Source organism: Lissotriton helveticus, chromosome 8, assembly GCF_964261635.1.
Source record: "Lissotriton helveticus chromosome 8, aLisHel1.1, whole genome shotgun sequence".
Lineage (NCBI taxonomy): Eukaryota > Metazoa > Chordata > Amphibia > Caudata > Salamandridae > Lissotriton > Lissotriton helveticus.
The window spans coordinates 398,400,974-398,419,810 of record NC_136069.1 but is presented as its reverse complement, the minus strand read 5'-3'; the positions used below and the strand labels follow the sequence as shown (position 1 = coordinate 398,419,810).

General features: G+C 44.5%; 1 protein-coding gene across 14 annotated transcripts in view; it reads left to right on the top strand.

Annotated features, from left to right (window-relative positions):
- Positions 1 to 1,945: 1,945 nt before the first annotated feature.
- The window catches only part of POSTN (periostin), a 158,368-nt gene continuing 141,476 nt past the window's right edge, over positions 1,946 to 18,837 (top strand). For 12 of the 14 annotated variants that reach the window (XM_078657224.1, XM_078657225.1, XM_078657222.1 and 9 more), the window contains exons 1-2: positions 1,979 to 2,145; positions 4,747 to 4,845. In XM_078657224.1, the coding sequence (XP_078513350.1) occupies positions 2,024 to 2,145; positions 4,747 to 4,845 (221 nt within the window). In that variant the 5' untranslated portion in view covers positions 1,979 to 2,023. Of the gene's footprint in view, positions 2,146 to 4,746; positions 4,846 to 18,837 lie in introns of all 14 variants that reach the window. The other 2 variants (XM_078657229.1, XM_078657227.1) reach the window with 2 other exon arrangements.

Below are 18,837 nucleotides of genomic sequence, written 5' to 3'. Positions count from 1 at the left end.
ACTTGTTGTAGGTATTATGTTACTTTGTGTATCTTATATCAGGATGCAGTGAGAGAAGCAGCAAAATACAAGTTGGGCGGCTCACTATGCTAAGCACAGATTTTTAACTTATGTGCTTTTCAAGCCACGCCCTTAATTACATTGGCCACGCCCATTTGAGAGACTCCCAGTTTTTTCATCCCACTTAAAGCCCTGGTGGAGGGCTCTCAGAAATAGGGAAATTAGGTTCTTGATGATTTCAATAGGGACCATTCCGAGAAACTGGGTGAAAGGGAAAAGGTTGTAGTGGACTCAGGGAAGGGAACCATGAAAAGAACCCACCAAGGGAGCAATTTGGCATCAGGCTCTAGAATCTTCTTAGCACAGATCCATCCCTAATACACGACGAGTCTGTCCCCTAAAGTTCTCCACTTAGAAATATGTCTTCAGAGGAGGTAAAAAATGGTACATTTGAAGGGGTGGCTCTATTCCCCCTGTTTAAAGGCCTCTGCTATGGAGACATCAACACAAGAGAAGAATCCTTCACAAAAAGTCAAACGACATTGTCAAAGTACGTCTACACACCTTTCCAGATATATTTCTTCAAATGTTTGTGAATGCAAAAAAACCTGAGAAGAATGCTAAGGTGGAGGGCTACAGCTGTTTGCCTCTACTTTTCTCTCTTTTCTTTTTAGAATAGGGTTCTAAATGTGTTTTGAAGCAAAGTTCTAGCTACTTAAAAATGGTAGATTGGGCTTTGTGTCAAAAATTAAGGCCTCCTTGAGGCATGAGTAAACTCTGAGAAAAGATGTATTTTCTAAAAACGTTTCCCACTTTGCATGTGTGCTGCTCTATATGGAATACATACAAAGTTAGGAAAGTGTTAATCCATGTCTGATAATAGTATGTTGTACTAGAAAGATGCCCTTCTAGTGCAAAATCTACGCTTGACATCATGTACACCCCCTTCCTTTATGGTTTTGCTGAGTGAAACTTAGCACATCTGCAACCTCAATTTTTAACTTTCCCTGGTGTAACTCTACATATTGGGTATGAACACTTTTATATATGCTCTCCTTTGTGATGACTGGTGTGAGCCATAAAATTAAACAGCAGCCCACGCGTGGGGAGGGGCTACTTCGAGATTGACCTTTTTGCCTGTCAAGAACAGGGCACACACAAAATTCCTGTCCCGTAGTATTTTTCTTTTTTTTCCAAATCTTTTCGGCAAAAGCCATTCATTGGAAACGACATCACTATAATTAATATTTTATACCCAACCCAGACACCAGCCATTGGATCCGAGTGTTATGTGACTGGTGGCTGCAGTGGCCTATCCTAGGCACTCTATGGTGGGATGGATGGAGGGAGGAGGGGAGAAGACATCCAGGTAATGGAACTCTCCCCGCCACCGAGCCTGTTCACTCCTGGCGCGCTCCCGCCTCACAGAGGCATAGGAACCCTCGCGCTGACTGCATGTACACGTTGCGCTTCAGTGGGATGCTCATGTCCCGAAGTTTTATCCGATGCCCAGAGCGTCATTCTAACTGCCTTTGAATGCTTTAAAGTGCCACTCTTGAAAAACACCCTTTGAGATAACTACTTCAAAGTGTTTTGACGGAAATCTCATCACATAAAATTGGCGCAAAGTCGTTTTACTAGTAAAAAAACAAACGGATGTCACATACTGAGATGTGAGGGGGGCTCTCCGTCTTGGGATGTCATTTACTGAGATGTGAGGGGGGCTCGCCGTGTTGGGGTGTCATCTACTGAGATTAAGAGGGGGTTCTCCCTCTTAAAGCACCAGCTTCAGGCTCTGCAGCTGTCCCGGGCAGCCCGGTGTCTCCCCACCAGCAGCATCCCTCACACTGACTCAGGCGCGCGGAGGTCGGTGGCGCTGCCGCTCCTTGGGGGGTGGGGCCGGGCTCAGGTTGTTCCTCGCAGCCCTCCCACAGCCCCCGGAGCTGGGATATAACCGAGGGGTTCCACACGTCTCCTGCCAGTTCTCCTTTGTGACGAGCCAAGGGCACGGGGAAGCGACACCATGAAGATGCTTTTCCTGCCAGTGTGTGCCATTGTGCTACTGTCCGCCTTGGACACCGCGGACTCCTCTGCCTATTATGACAAGATCCTGTCCCACAGCCGGATCCGGGCGAGGAAGGAAGGGTAAGTGCGAGGTTTCTGCTGGGAAGAACTTAAACGAGATAAGCAGCAACAACATTTAAAAAAACAAAACAACTTTGAATGAATTACTTATTAAAATGGACATTCCTGATGCCCCGAAGACATGCACTTTTTAAGGTCACCCCTCCAGGTTCATAGACTGTGCCTCCTGTCCTGGCACTTTAAAGCCCTGCAATTGAAAAGCAACATTTTAGTCAATTCCAAACACTCGTTTAAACTCTGTACAGTACACTCTAAAGAAGAAAAAAAACAACGTGGCAAACAACTAGTGTTATTTTATTAGTGGTCGAAGCAGCGCATTGACGTCCATTAGATATTTATAAAGGGTATTAAATGTCGAAACGAATAGAAATCAGTTGTTCTAAATTATAACATTTTAACAATATAAAAATGCTCCTATTTGCGCACCGATATTATAAACCATAAGAAACATTTTACAATGTTTTTATTTGTTCTCTCCCGTTAATGTAACTTCTGAGGGCTGATAAAATGCAAGCTAAGCGTTTAAAGCTGTTTCTGACAAGACTTGTTTCTAGCACAAAGAGAAACAACGAGCCTCACGGCTGTCTGAGTGTTCAAAGTGCGCATCGCCTGCAATCACGACTTTTTAATCACCGCCTATAGGTGTGAATATAGTGCTACTGTGAGTATTTCTCGTATAAGCAGTTTGCATGTTTTAGGTGCGTTCTTGAGAAGCGCACCTGATAACATTGGTGCGCTGGTCACATTTCGTGAAGTGTTCCAAATTATTTACATCTAGTCTAAAACCAAGTGTTGGTGGACTCTTTGTCTTCGGGAAACAAAGAAACACGTTTTCCGAATTCCCACGCCTGCCCATATGTGTCCAAAGTAAATCGTGTGAACCGCGCCTGTAAAAAAGAGCCAGCCTGCCTTTGAAAGAAGCACATGCGCGCGGCTGTTTACATAGGTGTGTCTGGGATTCCAAACTAACACAGGCGACCCGAGAAGAAAAGGCGGGAAGATTGAGCGAGCAACGGGCACCCCTGGAACAAAGGGGATGCGTTTCACTCTTGGAAAGGAGGGGTGGGGAGATTGGGTGATGGGCGACGAACATGATGTACCACTATATGTGTGAATGGAGCCACCATCGAAGTTTGGCATTAGGGCTTCAATGGCCCAAGTCATTTCTATGTCCGTGAGGTGGTCAGAAATGTTACTGTCCGATGATTGGTACTTGCACACCAGTAACGTCCAACCGAGCTATGTCTCTGCCACAGGCAGTGACGGCCACCAGGGGGCAGTGCCCAATGCGCATTTGAGGCAGAGGGGAGATGTCTAATTCACGGAGAGGTGTCCGGACTGTCAGTGTTCACCTATATCCATAGAGAGTTATGATTGGTCGATGAATAGCTGTGGGCACGACCTAATGAATGAATAATGTAACCGATTCATTGTTGAGGCGCTTTCTACTGTACATGGACGTGAGCGCGTGGGTATCGATGAGATAATACGTCAAATTAAACAACAGACAAAGTTGTGGCGAAATAGAAAACGTGTTTCAGCACATGAAGAGCTCTGAATGTGACACACAACCCCTTCAAGAAGAGCTGGCACCTGGGTTGCTTCGAACACCCCACAGCTCACGGTCGTTAACCTGCTGTGATTTCTGGTTTCGCTTAAGGTTTTATTTGATATTTTGCCTCCTCACTCAAGAAAATGTCCCAGCAGTGAGCACAGGTCGCTTACGCATGTGGTTAGCGCTATACATTTCAAGCATAAGATGGAGAAACAAATGGACCGTGATTTGAGGTGTGCCAGTCCAGACAGACGAACGGATGCTGGCAGCCAGACAGACGAACGGTTCTGTGGGGTGGGGTGTATTTATCTATGAGCAACCCAGCGTTCAAATAGAGTTTTATAACGGTGCGATGAAAATGGGATGGTCGCCATTTATTTATTTATTAATTTATTTATTTCGGAGAGTTTTATATAGCGCTGAAGAGACCCGAGCGTATCAGAACGCTTTACATGTACGAACACCGTACAGGCACAGAGACTCACCGAAGAGGCAGTGACCTTCCGCCGATATTTGGGCTGCCGTTTGACCCTGGTTGCATAAAGTTCAGCTACTGTAATAACGTCTTCCAAAATAATTCTGTTCGCTTCGAAGCAGACTCCTTTCCATGTTCGCCCCACCCTTACTGAACTCGCTACATTTATGCCTAGGAGCAAAGTAAGCTTAACACCCCTTAGAAATAAATACGCAACGTACATGTTTCATCATTTCTCAGACGATTAATTATGCGGTGTACATACAGGCTGTTTCCAACCTAGTGCCTTAAAGCCCTATCACTGATTTTGTGTGCTCTACAAAACCATATCCCATAAAAGAGAGAGTTGTGGGACGCAGGCTGACGTTGTTTGGAGGGGGTGGAGGAGGGAGGGGGGTGGAGAGCAGTGGGAACAAGGGGGTAAGTTTGTATCCCTCACCCTAGGAGACCCAATGGAGCTAAGAAAGGCACTTGTGCAAAGCTGCGTTCTCATACTGTAATCTGTGCAATGCATGTGTCATAACAAAACAAATGATGTTTGTTCTAAATGAGACGGGTGTATTTTTTCTAGACCAAATGTATGCGCTCTTCAGCAAGTGATGGGCACCAAGAAGAAGTATTTCAGCACCTGCAGGAACTGGCATCAGGGCACGATCTGCGGCAAGCGGGCGTAAGTATATCCCCCCCCCCGCCCCCCACCCACCAGCGCAGCTGTAAGGTCTGCCAAAAATGCCAATTTTTTTTCAGCAGTTGCCTCGAAAAATAGAAAATACCTTTTTATGCCAAATTGTTACGTAAGCAGATAACTGTCACCATAAGGTTTTAATTACTGGCTAGTAACATAGCTCAGTGAGCAAAGCACGTGTTACTGAGGTTTATCTTTGATCTCACTTGGGGGGTTTGGGGGTGGGGTTCAAGTACCGGAAAAGTTGTCTTAGCTTGTCATCCATCCGAGCTCCACCAAACTAATCCACAGCGCACAATAATTGTAAAACAATGTTCTATTAGAACAGTTCTACTTAACGTTATTTGTCGAACGCAATGTTAAAATAACACCACATAGAAGACAGTGTTCATTTCCTGCAGTGTGACTAGTAGCAAAACTAAACTACAAAAGAAACCTCTGTTGTGCATAGCCTGGCTGGTGCGCCAGGGGGCGGTATATAGTGAGCAGTTCACTAATGCTGTATGCCCCAGTTAAACCCGCTACATTCATCAACACCTCCCCGCTTTCCTTCCTCCTCTTGAATTTCTGCTAAGCTGTGCTGATCCTATGAGACCACACAGATCCTCGTATTTTCAGGGTTGACATAAGAGACATCCTAATCTGTTTGCCAGCCTCCTCATTTCATGTTATATACATACAAAGGTTTGGGTAAATGCCGCTGCAACCATTGGTGTGTTCAAGTGTCAGCCACAGTTTACTTCCGCCCATTAAAGCCTGCAGAATGAAGCGGGGTCAGTCCATGTCACCCTTTGGTTTTCTTCGCTGTGACTGACAGCATGTTGTTCCTTAATATGTGCACATCCGTTTAGTTACAAAGTAGTCCACTTTAGTGTCAAGACTGACAGCCAATCTCTACTTTCATTTCATTTTGTTACATTTATTTTTACGATGGGTCATTTTTTACTTTAAATATATATATATATATATTGCAATGACACATACACCACCTTAAGATGGCAGCATTTTTATATTTTATTACTGCTACACGTTTAATGTCTACTGGATTTATTTGTATTGGCATTTCGGAACTTACTGCAAATCAGACCAGAAGTGGGAACATGCAAGGGAAATCCACGCTGCGTGCCGATCCCAAGTGCAAGGTCACACATGGGCCAGGAGTCGAGCCTTCGGGGAGCAGGACTGGGTGAAACTTGAGCCCCGTTAATGGCCGTCATGCTCTGTCTTGATCAGATATGCAGAAGCAGACCTGTCTGTTCACATCTCACCCTGACCCTGTCAAGGTAACATGATTCAGGATAGCAGCCCATTAGGACGGAATGTTACCCGAGGGGGTAGCCAGAGACGCCCATTTCCGTGCTCAGTTAAGAACTAAATGTGTTCAGCTGTACCATTAGAGATAAATACAGGTAGGCATACACTATTTGTAGTTTGACAATCTCAGCAGTAAAGGTTTAACAACACAATTAGCCAACGCTGCTCACGCCTGCAAAATGGAAACGGTTCACTGGGGGGGGGGGGGGGGGGTGCATTGCGTTGTTAAGTAGGAAAAGGTGCGTTTTGTAGCGTTATATAAAGTTCAAAACACAGCAAGAAAGAACGCAGCCACACCCATCTCGTCATTCTCGTGTAGTTAGTTGTGTCTCTCAAGAGGTTAAATCAGAGCTACTGTCTATGTATTACAAAATGTAAACACCCTTTGTCACTTCACCAAGAGAAAGTCCCTCCCCTCCCCCCGCTGCTGGAACGGTCGAGTTCTTGTCCTGCCTGGCGAGCAACTTGCCAGATGAGAAAAAGCTACAACTGAAATAACAAATGAACATTTCCTTGATTGCTGAGGCCTAAAAATGTCGCAGAATATGTTAGTCATCTGGATTCATCTAATTATACATTAATAACTAACTCCTTTATAAGGTTTCTGAAATCTAGTATATATATATATATATGTGTGTGTGGGTGTCTAGATAGATAGATAGAACGTGTATATATTTATATAGCGCGGCTTATCACCAGTGAGGGCATCCAGGCGCTATCCATGGGCAAGGGGAGATTAGGCGATTTTACCAGAATCACAGCATGCGAGCCAGCGATGATACTGGAACCGGGTTCCGCAGCTCTGACTGCTGCACGATAGACAGATAGATAGATAGATAGATAGATAGATAGATAGATAGATAGATAGATAGACAGATAGACAGATAGACAGATAGACAGATAGACAGATAGACAGATAGATAGATAGATAGATAGATAGATAGATAGATAGATAGATAGATAGATAGATAGATAGATAGATAGATAGATTGATTGATTGATTCTCCTTTCTTTGTTGGAATGGCCTCATGGAAAATACCCACGAAAATACATGTTCTATGATCCCAGAAATAGGTTGTCATTTAGTTAAAACTAGCAAGAGTCACAATGAAAGTAGTTTAATGAGGGTGAAACACAGGAGCAAATCGCAATGTGTGGAAAGTGAAAATGTATCGTTCACTAAAGATATACATATATATATTTCTTTTCCAAGTGTCAAGCACTCAGCAAATCAGAATGTTAGTAAAGTAACATTTTGGGCCTGAACATGAGCGAATGTGGTCTCCTGGGAGAACAAGGCAATGCCACCGAGCAGGGCTCCATTTCTAGGCAGAGTCGGGGGCACACATTTGAAAAAAAGTTTGTCTAGTGTCTATTTGCTTCTGTGCCAGTTCAGCAAAGAACTCTGCACTTCTTGCCCCCACAATTGAATGTTAAATATGTGATCAAAATTAGATTGTGGAGCACCAAATGCCTCTCTTGGGATGCTTTAGGTGTTGTGGTAAAGGGTGGGAGGGTTGGAGCAGCCCACAGAGGAAATGTTCTATTCAGACTTAGTAGCCCCTGCTTTACAATAGTTAAGTATCCGAACCTGCTCCATATAATTGTGACCTCATACCTCAATAATGGACTTAACTGTGCATGAAACTCAAAATTAATTAATACCAAAGCTTGTTGTTTATATGATCTCAGCTATCAATGTAAAATAGTAGGCAGCACCCACCCCAGTTACCCCACCCCCAAATGGCAACTTTCCTGCATATGGACCTTAGTAGTAGTCATGTGCATACATCCATCTGTGTGAAAGGCAAATATTAAGTACTGCAGTCCTCATTAACTTGCAGCTCACATAGCGCTTCAAAACCCAAGGTCAGATGAGCAATGTTGAGCACTATCTGAAAGGCAGCAGCTCCTACTGAGTGTTCAAGGCACCTGGCAATTCGACCCACTCCTTAGCATATGTACTATTCCATCATCCTTTCTTGGAAATTCTTGCATTTCACTTGTCTTCGCCTCCAAATTATTACTCTCAAATTAACAGAGGGCAGCGGTTCAAGAAATGAACCGAATTTCCTCTGTGATCCCTAGTCATGAGAACACGTACTCACAAGACCCTGGGGGCTCAGGGAGAGACGGAAATAAACGCACTCTTATAAAAAAACAACCACTTTAATAATATGGATCTGGCTCGGCCTTTATAATGTAGATTGAAACATCTGGTTCAGCGTAGATGCTGCCCAAAGTAATACTTTGTTTAATGAGCAACTTCACAGTATAGATTCAGAACATCTGTTTGGATTAAGAGTGCAATTTGAGTTTACTCTGTGAGACGAGCCCAGAGCCTCAGCTGAGACAGTGCCAGGCCTCCTCAGAGTGTATACCACAAGATGGAAACATTTAAAGTGCCATTGTGTTTGTATGGGGTTACAAGTACATCTTCTCCTTGCGAATTTTAAGAAACCAAGCTCTCTGCAGCCGAGTGGACCATAGTGGAGTGGCTCTATATTAAAACAGGCATTTTTATAGCCTCATGTGAGAGTCGCCATCATTTTCTTTAAATAGGATGTAGAGAGGTGCATACTCCAAGGCAAGACTGTTCAAAGCCTACAAATAAAATCTGGATTTTATAAGGGATTTTATGTGCATAACTGCTAAAGTGAAGAGCGAATTTACTTCCATTGGGATTGTAAAACGAAGCTTAGGTGAAAAAAGCATATTTGAGCTGTGGCTGCCAAGAGTATGTGGAAAAAGCGTTTTTTAGCATCCAAATCTGCTGAGTCCAAGTGAAGGAGGTTGCCAGAACAGTTTACGGCAGGGGACCCATGATACGCGGGGAAAGAATGCGTGGGCTTGCATGTGGTAATGTGGAAGTTTCTGCAGACCCCCACATCTGCTTTCGATTCAAATCACACACAAGGGAGTCCTGATCCCACACAGCAAATCTACTGGAACAGTGATTGAAAGGCATAAAACTTTGCTAGCAGTGATTAATGCTGGATGTGTGCCTCACTGAACCTGACCACAGCGCAGACTTTACGGTGTGACAGAGTGTTTCGCCAGTGTGCATTTCAGGGAGAGAACATTGAAGAAATTCACGTAATAAAAAAATATAGCCTAGGTCCAGATTTTTATGTGTGCTTCATTGGCATCCAAAGAAAGGTCATTAGTTGTTCCTTATAAAATGGATTATTTTATGTCAGAAACACCAGAATGGGATGTGCTGAACTGTTGGTGGGATTTGGAGCATTAAAGAGAGTATGTGTATATTCCACAAATTGTTTCGAATACTCCATTATAGACAATAATCTGATTTAACTCACGAAGATGGGGTATCACTAATATTATTGGGCCCTTTTTTCGTTAGGTGAATGTATCATATTTAATGAGTCATGGGTGAATCTTCCTGGTGTTTCTTGGGTAAGAAAGGTGGTTTACACATCTTCTAGGACTATGGGCATGCACACTGCTCAGCAGATGGCTATGAATGTGACACAAATATTCCTGAAGTGGAACACAGGCAACCCAGGAATGGTTTCAACATTGTTATGGGCACATCAGCCGGGTATAGCTTAGTTCCAGTCACACAGTGTGGAGGAGACCCACGTCTGGGCATACCCGTCCCTCTTAGGATGACATACAAAAGTATACAAAAAGTGGATGGATGGCATGCTTGAACAAGGGAGACACTGGTCCTGGGTTGCTTGTGTTCTGGTTCAGGGAATACCTTGCTTAGAAGTTAGGTCTAGACTGTTCCCATTGGAGCAGGGTCGAGAATGATTTGTATATAGCTGGACCAAACTGAGGTGGCATGCTGTGCAAAAAAGATGGACTGAGATACGGCCCTGGGTAATTGGCTGAGATTAATTCAAGCATTCCATCCATCATGATTTGTATTCTTAAGTATGTCTTCTCTCTATCAGCACACATGTCAATGGACTAGAATCAAGGCACTATTGCACAGTGGCATGCTTGTAATCATGGCTGTTTACTGGTCAACTTCCATCACTTTACTTGATTTTACTATAACCAAACCAAAAGAAAGTATGTTTTAGAAGTGAAGGACTCCCTAGGGAGATGGTCACTTTTGGTCTCAATTGAACCTTTCCTGGTGGGGCAAACGTACTGCAATAAAGCTGATGATAATTATAATGTTTTCTCTCTATCTATGACCTCCATTCCACCCCATTTGTTAAGATTGAAATATTTTGCTGATTACCTTCCATTTTCCCTGAGGCGAGGCCTTTAATCTATCATGTGTAGTGAAAAGCAGTATCAACTGCATGAAGTTTTGTGCATATTAAAAAGCACTTTTTGCATCAAACAGGGTATTAGTTCAGAAGTAATTAGCTCTATTACCCAACGTAGAAAAATAGGACTTTTAGACTTTGAAAGCTCCAGTCTATGTTGGTGTGGGAGCTTCAAATAGATAAAACAATATTATAAAATAATGTTAACACTTGAATACAGGGGTTTGACAACTTCCTCTCTTCACTGACCTGGGAGCGGTCTTGTTTAGTCCATATGGCTTCAAAATACATTGCTTATCTAAAAAGCATATGACTTGAATTTCTTTAAAAAAGGGAATTTTGATTGTAGACAACCTCCGATGATAGAGTCTCCAACTTGTTCAATGAATTATGCAAGATGGGCAGTTTAGAACAGAAAGATGGTGACATTGGAATAATGGGTTAGGATTGGTTTTGATGTGGGGTTCTGCAGGAGCTAACACAAGGAGATGATAAACGGAACGCTGAAACTTTTCAGACACGCACCCGAGTCACAGATCTGGGTGGAATACATCATTGTTTGTTAGCTCAATTCACCATACCAGTTCAGACCCAGCTATACTCAAATCAGTCTAGACCCTGTGCCTCATGGGAACAGTCCAGCCCGAACTGCCAAGCCAGGTCTTCCCTGGACCAGAAACAAGCATCCTGAGACCTGTTTCAGTGTAACACCCCTCATCAGCCAGGCTAGCTTGAATCCAGTGGCAAAGTGAGCAAGGGACTCACGTCTGAGCATAACCTGCCAACTTAGAGCAGACAAAACAAATACGAGGACATGATGAATGGAGTGCTGAAACTTTTCAGACACACCCACCCAGTCACAGATCTGGGTTGAATCCATCATCATTCTTTAGCTCACTTCACCACCCCACTTCAGACCCAGCTATATGCAAATCAGTCTTGACCCTGTGCCTCATGGGAATAGTCGAGCCTGTACTGCCAAGCCAGGTCTTCCCTGAACCGGAAACAAGCATCCTGGGACTGGTTTAAGTGGTATCACCCCTCATCAGCCATGCTAGTTTGAATCTAGTGGCAAAGTGAGCAAGGGACCCATGTCTGGGCATACCCTGCCAACTTAGAGCGAACAAAGCAAACACAAGTACATGATGGAGGGAGCACTGAAACTTTTCAGACACTCGCCCACAGTCATAGATTTGGGTTGAATCCATCATCGTTTGTAGCTCACTTCACCACCCCAGTTCAGACCCAGCTATATGCAAATCAGTCTTGACCCTGCGCCTCATTGGAACAGTCCAGCCCGAACTGCCAAGCCAGGTCTTCCCTGGACCGGAAACAAGCATCATGGGACCGGTTTTGTGGTAACATACCTCATCAGCCAGGCTAGCTTGAATCCAGTGGCAAGTGAGCAAGGGACCAACGTCTGGGCATACATTGCCAACTTAGGGTGAATTAACAAAGAAAACACAAGGAGCTTACAGCCTTGTCTTATACATCTTTCATTTTTCACTATGCTAGTCCAATCACTATTCTGATTAACAGATTTAAATGGACCCAGACACTGCTTAAAGAATGAATCTTAAAATGTAAATTCTCTGCTGACAATGTAACCTTACTGAGGTAGGCAATTTGAAACAAATGCTCTTTCAAAGATGTGATATTAAAGTGGATTGGTACATTGGGCCATATTATCAAGAACGGTGATAACATTATCGCAGCTTTAGCGGCAGGAAACTACAGCTAAAGTGGCGATAAGGGGCTTGATAATATGCCCTAGAGAATTCCAATAGAAGTCCAGGTTCTGGTGTAAAGGACTACAAACCTGGGCTTCTATTGGAATTCTCTAGGGCATATTATCAAGCCCCTTATCACCGCTTTACCAGCAGTTTCCTGCCGCTAAAGCGGCGATAATGTTATCGCTGTTCTTGATAATATCGTCCATAGAGTGAAGAACTACTATTCAATGATCCCACTGGTTCCTCTGCTCTTGATTGAAAATCTATAATCTTTGTTAGAGTGAGAGATTTGACTGGCTAAAGCCATTCTAATTGGAAATCAGTCTACATTTTTATCGTCCATATGATCAGGACAAATACAAGAAATTAGTACGATGCAGAAAATATTAATTTGCAAGATGGTAGAACACAGAATAATATGGAGCAAAGATGCTCCCTGTGTATAAGGTACACCCCTAAATTCCCGGACAATGTGCTTCAGTGGAGATTTTCTAAATAACACCAGTAATCTAGTTTGAGGCAGGGTATCTGGAAAGGTGCACAGACCACTGTATTCTACACTATGCTGGACCTATATGATGTATGTCCATTGAATCCACATAGGTACAAAATAGGTTTATTTGGACACTTGTTCATAAAACATCATAAAAAATAAAACAATGACATAATAAACACATCTTAAGAGCAAGAAAAACTTACAAATGGGCCACACCTATTAAAAACCATCTTTAAAACTTTGCTTAACAACAAGCATATAATGTGCGATTCCTACTGTGACATTGATATGAGACATTTCACATAATAGCCTCATTGCATCCAACCTTGAATGAGTCTGATATTTGAAAAATAAAGGTCTTAAAAACGTAATAAGAGACGGTTCATTGAAACTTGGGGGCATAATATCAAGAAACGTCGTTAAAATTATCGCCACTTTAGCGTCAGGAAACTGACGCTACAGCGGCGACAATGGGCTTGATAATATGCCCTTGTGAATTCCCATAGAAGCCCATGTTCTGGTGTGAACATGGACTTCTATTGGAATTCTCAAGGGCATATTATCAAGCCCATTATCTTATAGATTTCACTGCGTCACTTCTATGACACTTTCTTGCACCAGAACGCATACATTATACCTGGCGCAGGTATAATGTGGCGCAGGGGTTTACAAAGTGACGCATCTACCCAGATGCGTCACTTTGCAAATATGGTGCAACAAGGCACATTTTTTACGCCGTTGGTGTGTCACACAAAGTGACGCACCGGCAGCGTAAAAGTGACGCACGCCCTCATAAATAAGGCCCTAAGAATGTAAAATCACTGCAGTTAACGGTGCAGTGCAAATTACTAAACATGCATCAAATATTCATATTATCGATTTTTAATTCGTTTCAGTAGTATAGGCAAGCCTCTCGAGAGGTATCTTCTTTCCTTTATGGTTTTATTCTTCCTAGCAACGCATAGTTTGGTTGTGCTTTGATTTGTTGCCATTACAGTTGCAGAAATCTAATCTCCCCAGGGAGAAGTCCTTAGGAAGTACACAGCACGCTGCACAGAACATGATAACCCATGCATATTAAAGATTGTAGTTCTTGGCAAGGAAATTGTTATGCCTTGCTCTGAATCTGCAGCATCAACATTAATTCATCCATGTTCAATTTGTCCTAAAGCAAAACCATTTTTTTGTGATCTGCCAAAGATAAAGCTTCTATTTAGAGTTTCATTTAAATAACAGTGCTAACAATTCAAGGGAAAATGTAAGAAGATGGAAAAAGAAAACATTCTATGCGTTTCGAATGAAAACTGTATCAGCACGCATTGACAAAGCAAATAGGTGTTGCCTTTTAGACCTATTGGCGTTGCCAACACTAGATACAGATGCTGTGCAGCATGGACAAAAAACATTTACTGCTGATGCAGTGCAACATTGGATACAATTAAAAAAAGGTCCAATGACGATTAATTTCTTAAGCATACATTTGAGTGACAAATGTGTGTGGCATGACGCTAGTGCCAGCATGCATCACCACGCTTTCATACTCCTATAAAATGATACAGATATAAAAAAAAGATTTGGAGATCTGAGTTGAATCATTAATTACATATAAAATAAAACTACTAAGAAAGCAATTTTTTTTAATGTGGAGGCATCGGCAGAAATTTCCTGTCGGGCCCTCTCCTGAAAATTTAAATAAATATTTAAATAAAGGCCTGTGGGAGTTCAACGGAGGAGTCGGAGGAGGAAGTTTTGCGCAGGGGTATAACATAAAAATTAAGCTGGGGAGTAAGGGCGGAAAAACAGCATACAAGGGGGGAGAGTAATTTGGTGGGGCAGAAACACACAGTGGAGAGAACTGGAAAACCTGCGACTTGTAGGGTGCACAACCCAAAAAAAAGTTATTCCATAAGAATGAGCAGCAAATAAAGAAGTATCCGTCGCTCAAAAGGAAGGTGTATAGGCTACAATCCAGGGAGGGACAAACACAAAAAGGGGAAGCCAAGCCATTGAATAAGAAGCAAACAAATGAGAGTGACATAACGCCAAACAATGGTAAGCAATGGGTGAGCTATAGGCCTACTGTAAGAACTTTGAAATCCTACAATAGGTCTTTTGCAACGAGACAGCATGCACTGTCTTAAAAAAGAGACATAAAAATCATGATTTAGGTAAGGGTCACACTACAAATCAAATTGAACAAATCAAATAACTGGACAGTGTCCTTTTAACATCATTAGCCAAAATACACGACCAGAAGGAAAAATTTGTAAGTAGCACATGTAAAGCAACAAAAGATTATCGGAATCTGTACAACGAAAGTTTTCTAACTTCTAGGTAAGTACTGTAAGTAATCCAACATCGGTTTCAAGATTCTAAAATTGTCAAAATAGTGTGGAAAATTTACAATTCATAGCTTTTTGTCATGAAACAAAGTTACGCACTAAAAACCCATATAAATTATGTGTAATGTGTTTATTTACTTCGTCATTTATAAATGTTTAACCGCTTCAGCGCGGCGCGAATTTTCGCGCTGTGCTGAGCGTTCTAATGAGCCAACGGGCTCATGACGGAACGGTTCCATCATGAGCACAGGCCAACCGACGCTCATGACGGAACCGTTCCGTCATGAGCATGGAAGGGGTTACATATTTGTATATTCATGTTCCTTTTTGGCACATATGCCGCCTTGTGGCACCTTTGGTGTGATATTGTGTTGGAAATTTAAACCTTGAGCTCTATCAACTGACCAAGAACTAATACCATTAATCCCAAAGTGGGACAATGCCCCTCACTAAGGAAAAGGATGGGAATGGTGCTGTTGCTTTTGCTTCCCAATGCTTCTCTTGAGACTACACATTTCACATCTTTCCTGAAGTAGCAATGGATCGGTTCAGATCTCAAAGGTCAATTGAAGGCAATCTCTAGTTGTCAGCTCAACATCCTGTAGGTTATACCTCCATGTACTTTTACCTTGAAGATCAGTTTCCAAATTAGGTGTGTCCAGTAATGTCCTATTACTTACTGGTAATTTTCATTACTCCTGGTCCCGTTGTCCTCGTCCCATTACTTAACAAAGTGGAGATGACCATCTCCGCTACAGAAAAAAAAAACAGGAGCATGCTAGAATACCCAACCCACTCCCTCCCACAGGGAGTACATAAGCGGTAACAGCCCAGCATGCAGCCTGAAAATACCAAGCCAACAACCAGAAAGCCAGCCGCCAGGGAGGGAGAGGCATAAGGAATGGGACCAGGACAATGGGACCAGGACTAATAAAGCTTAACAGTAAGTAATAGGACAATAACCCCAGGAATCTCCTGTCCTCATCCCATTCATTAACAAAGTGGAGAATACCAAAGCAGACAACTCGGCCTTTCTGCACTCCCACCAATGCCAGGGGCACCAGACCGAAAACCAGCACCCAACAGGAGCAAAAAAAGCCCACAAAAAAGGAGAAAAATGCAGGCAGGAGCACACAACCAACCAAGCCCCCAAACACGCGGACAGAGCTGAGACCCCAAAACCAGCAGGGGACGACCAGCAAAAAAAGAACAAGAACCCCCCCAGGGGGGAGGAGCCAAGATGGCGACCTGAACGGACGTACAGCCTTTCGGCTCCGCCGGTCCCTGAGTCCCGCACCGCAATCCTGTGTGTTACTACTGACCTTCTTCGACTTGAAGGTGCGGGACACGGTACTGATGCTGTTGGTGTTCCTCCGGCCTCTCCACCCGCCCGGAGTCGGAAGTTGTTGGCTGGTTTGCCCTGGCTCGGGACCCTGCCTGCTGCGCCGCGCACTGCGGTCCTCGCACCCCCCGACCCCGCCGATCTGCGGCGGCGGCGGTGCGACGGTACGGAGTCTCCTTTTTGGCGCGTGGACTGCACACCGCCTGCCGCCTGGAACTATTGTACGTGTGCTGGGTCGCGCGGAGGTGACGGGAAGAGGTGCCTGCTCTGCGAGTCCTTTGTTCTTGGCCACCATGTTCTTCGTCTCTACTCGTCCGTCTGGCCGGTAACGGCTATCCCAGCTTTGTTCCGCCTGCCTCATCGCCCGGCCGCCGGCTTTCAGGCTCCGCTGCGGATCGAGCGCACTATTGCTAGCCCGGACAACGCCAGCTGCTGCCCGGTCGCGTTCTGCGACCCCCTTTAACCCCTCCACAGTAATTCGTCGGGTAGAGGACAAGATGGCGATGCCTGCGGTTCGCCGCTGTAAGGACGGCTACGCAACCTCTCCACGAAGCAGCGGGCCCGCTTACGTGCGGGGGGATGGAACACACTCTTTCCCTGTCGGTGCAGAATTGGGGAACCTACAGCCTGATTGCACTATTACAGACGTGTTGGCGGCCCTGGGCGAGCTTAGATTGGCGATGTTACATAGTTATAGCGCACTGGGGGAGAGACTCGATGCATGCGCCCACGCACTCAGTCCGGAGCAGGGGAATCGTCCCCGACGAAATTTCGGCTTGGATCTGTCACAGTCTATCGGCTCATCATTGCCTCGGAGTGATACATTGGACGTTACAGTAACCATCGCAGTGGCGGGGAGCGACTCGTTGCCAACTACCAGTTCACTCGTTGCTACAATGTTTCTCCCTTGCTCCATGCCTGACTGTGTACATCGCTTTACGGCGCCACGACCTGGGATATCGGTCGCCCGCTCTCTTGCTTCTTCGTCGGACTACATCTCGCGGACTTTGCTCGCCCTGGTATGTGACTTTTGTGACCTGGACACGCCGGGAAGGCCTGTGACCGATGGGAACTCATTTTTTGGGGCCAGACGTTGTTCTCTTTGTGTTTATGCGCCTCCCCCCTCCTCCAGGCGGCCATTTTTCCTGGTCCCCTCGGACTGCACTGGACTACCAGGTAGAATGGGTGAGGGGCCGTGCCCTAGATCGGGCCAGGGCTAGGAGATCTCCCTTTGTTTAACACCCGGGCGGGTGGGTGGGGGCTGTGTGGACTTTGAATTTGGCCAGTTTGACCACGGACTGTGCACGGCTCTCCCTGATTGATAGATTGCTGCTGATTCTATTTGAGGTTCCTATTGGGGTAGAGAATGTTTTTTGGGCCGGCGAAGTCCGCATATATGTGTAATTGGCCCTCCTCCCGGTCTTCTTTTGTGGGAGTTCCAGGGTAGATTCTGTTCTTACTCCCTCTGTCACTGGATTATATTTCTTTTACTTTTCTTTCTCCTCTCTTTCTTACTCTCTCTTCTTTCCTCTTTTCTTCTTCTATATTTCGGGAGACTCTGGGCGACAGGCACGCTGTTTAGTGGGGTAGGCCGTAGCCATTACAGTGGTGTAGGGTGGGGGGGGTGTTTGTTATTTTAGTTTGTTTTCTTCTATGGTCTCTTTTCGCCTTTCTCCAGGGGGTGGGCTATGCCCCTTTGTTTTTATTCCTTTGTTTTGTATGCGTCTGCACTTTCTCCTTTTCGGGGCGGGAGGGCTGTCTATGTGGCGTCCAATTTTATTGATGACTATGATTAGCCCTTTCTTTTTGGACCCTTGCTGGGCGTGGGACGTCTCTGGGCTTGCCCTACAGTGGTTATTTGATTGCGTGGGGGGCTGTATCCCTCCCGCCCCCCCCCCTTTCTTTTTCGGTATATGTAGCATGACGCCTTGGTAGACATAGTTGCTACCTCCTCTATACTTTTATAATTTTTCCCTACTATTAGCCTTCCTTTCCTCTTTCTCCGTTTTCTTATTTCCCTCTCTTCTCGTTGTTATTTCTTTTCTTTTTCTATATTTCGGGTGAATCTGGGCGACAGGCACGCTGTTAGTGGGGTAGACCGTAGCCATTGCAGTGATGTAGGGTGGGGGGGGTGTTTGTTGTTTTAGTTTGTTTTATTCTATGGTCCCTTTTTGCCTTCTTCAGGGGGTGGGCTGTGTCCCTTGGTGTGTATTCCTTTGTCTCGTTAGCGTCTGCGCTTTCTCCTTCTTCGGGGCGGATGGGCTGTACGTTTGGCGTCCACTTTCTTTGTTTGTTGGTATTCTATGTCTATTTTGTACCTGATGTGGACGTGTGTGGTCTTTGGGCTCTGCCCTACTGTATCATCGGCTTGAGTGGGGGGCTGATCCCTCCCCCCCCCCCTGTTTTTCTTTCGGTATATGTCGCATGACGCGCTGGTAGATGTGGTTACTGCCTCCTTTATATAATGTAAAATGAAACCTCTTTATCCTGGCGCTGGCGATGT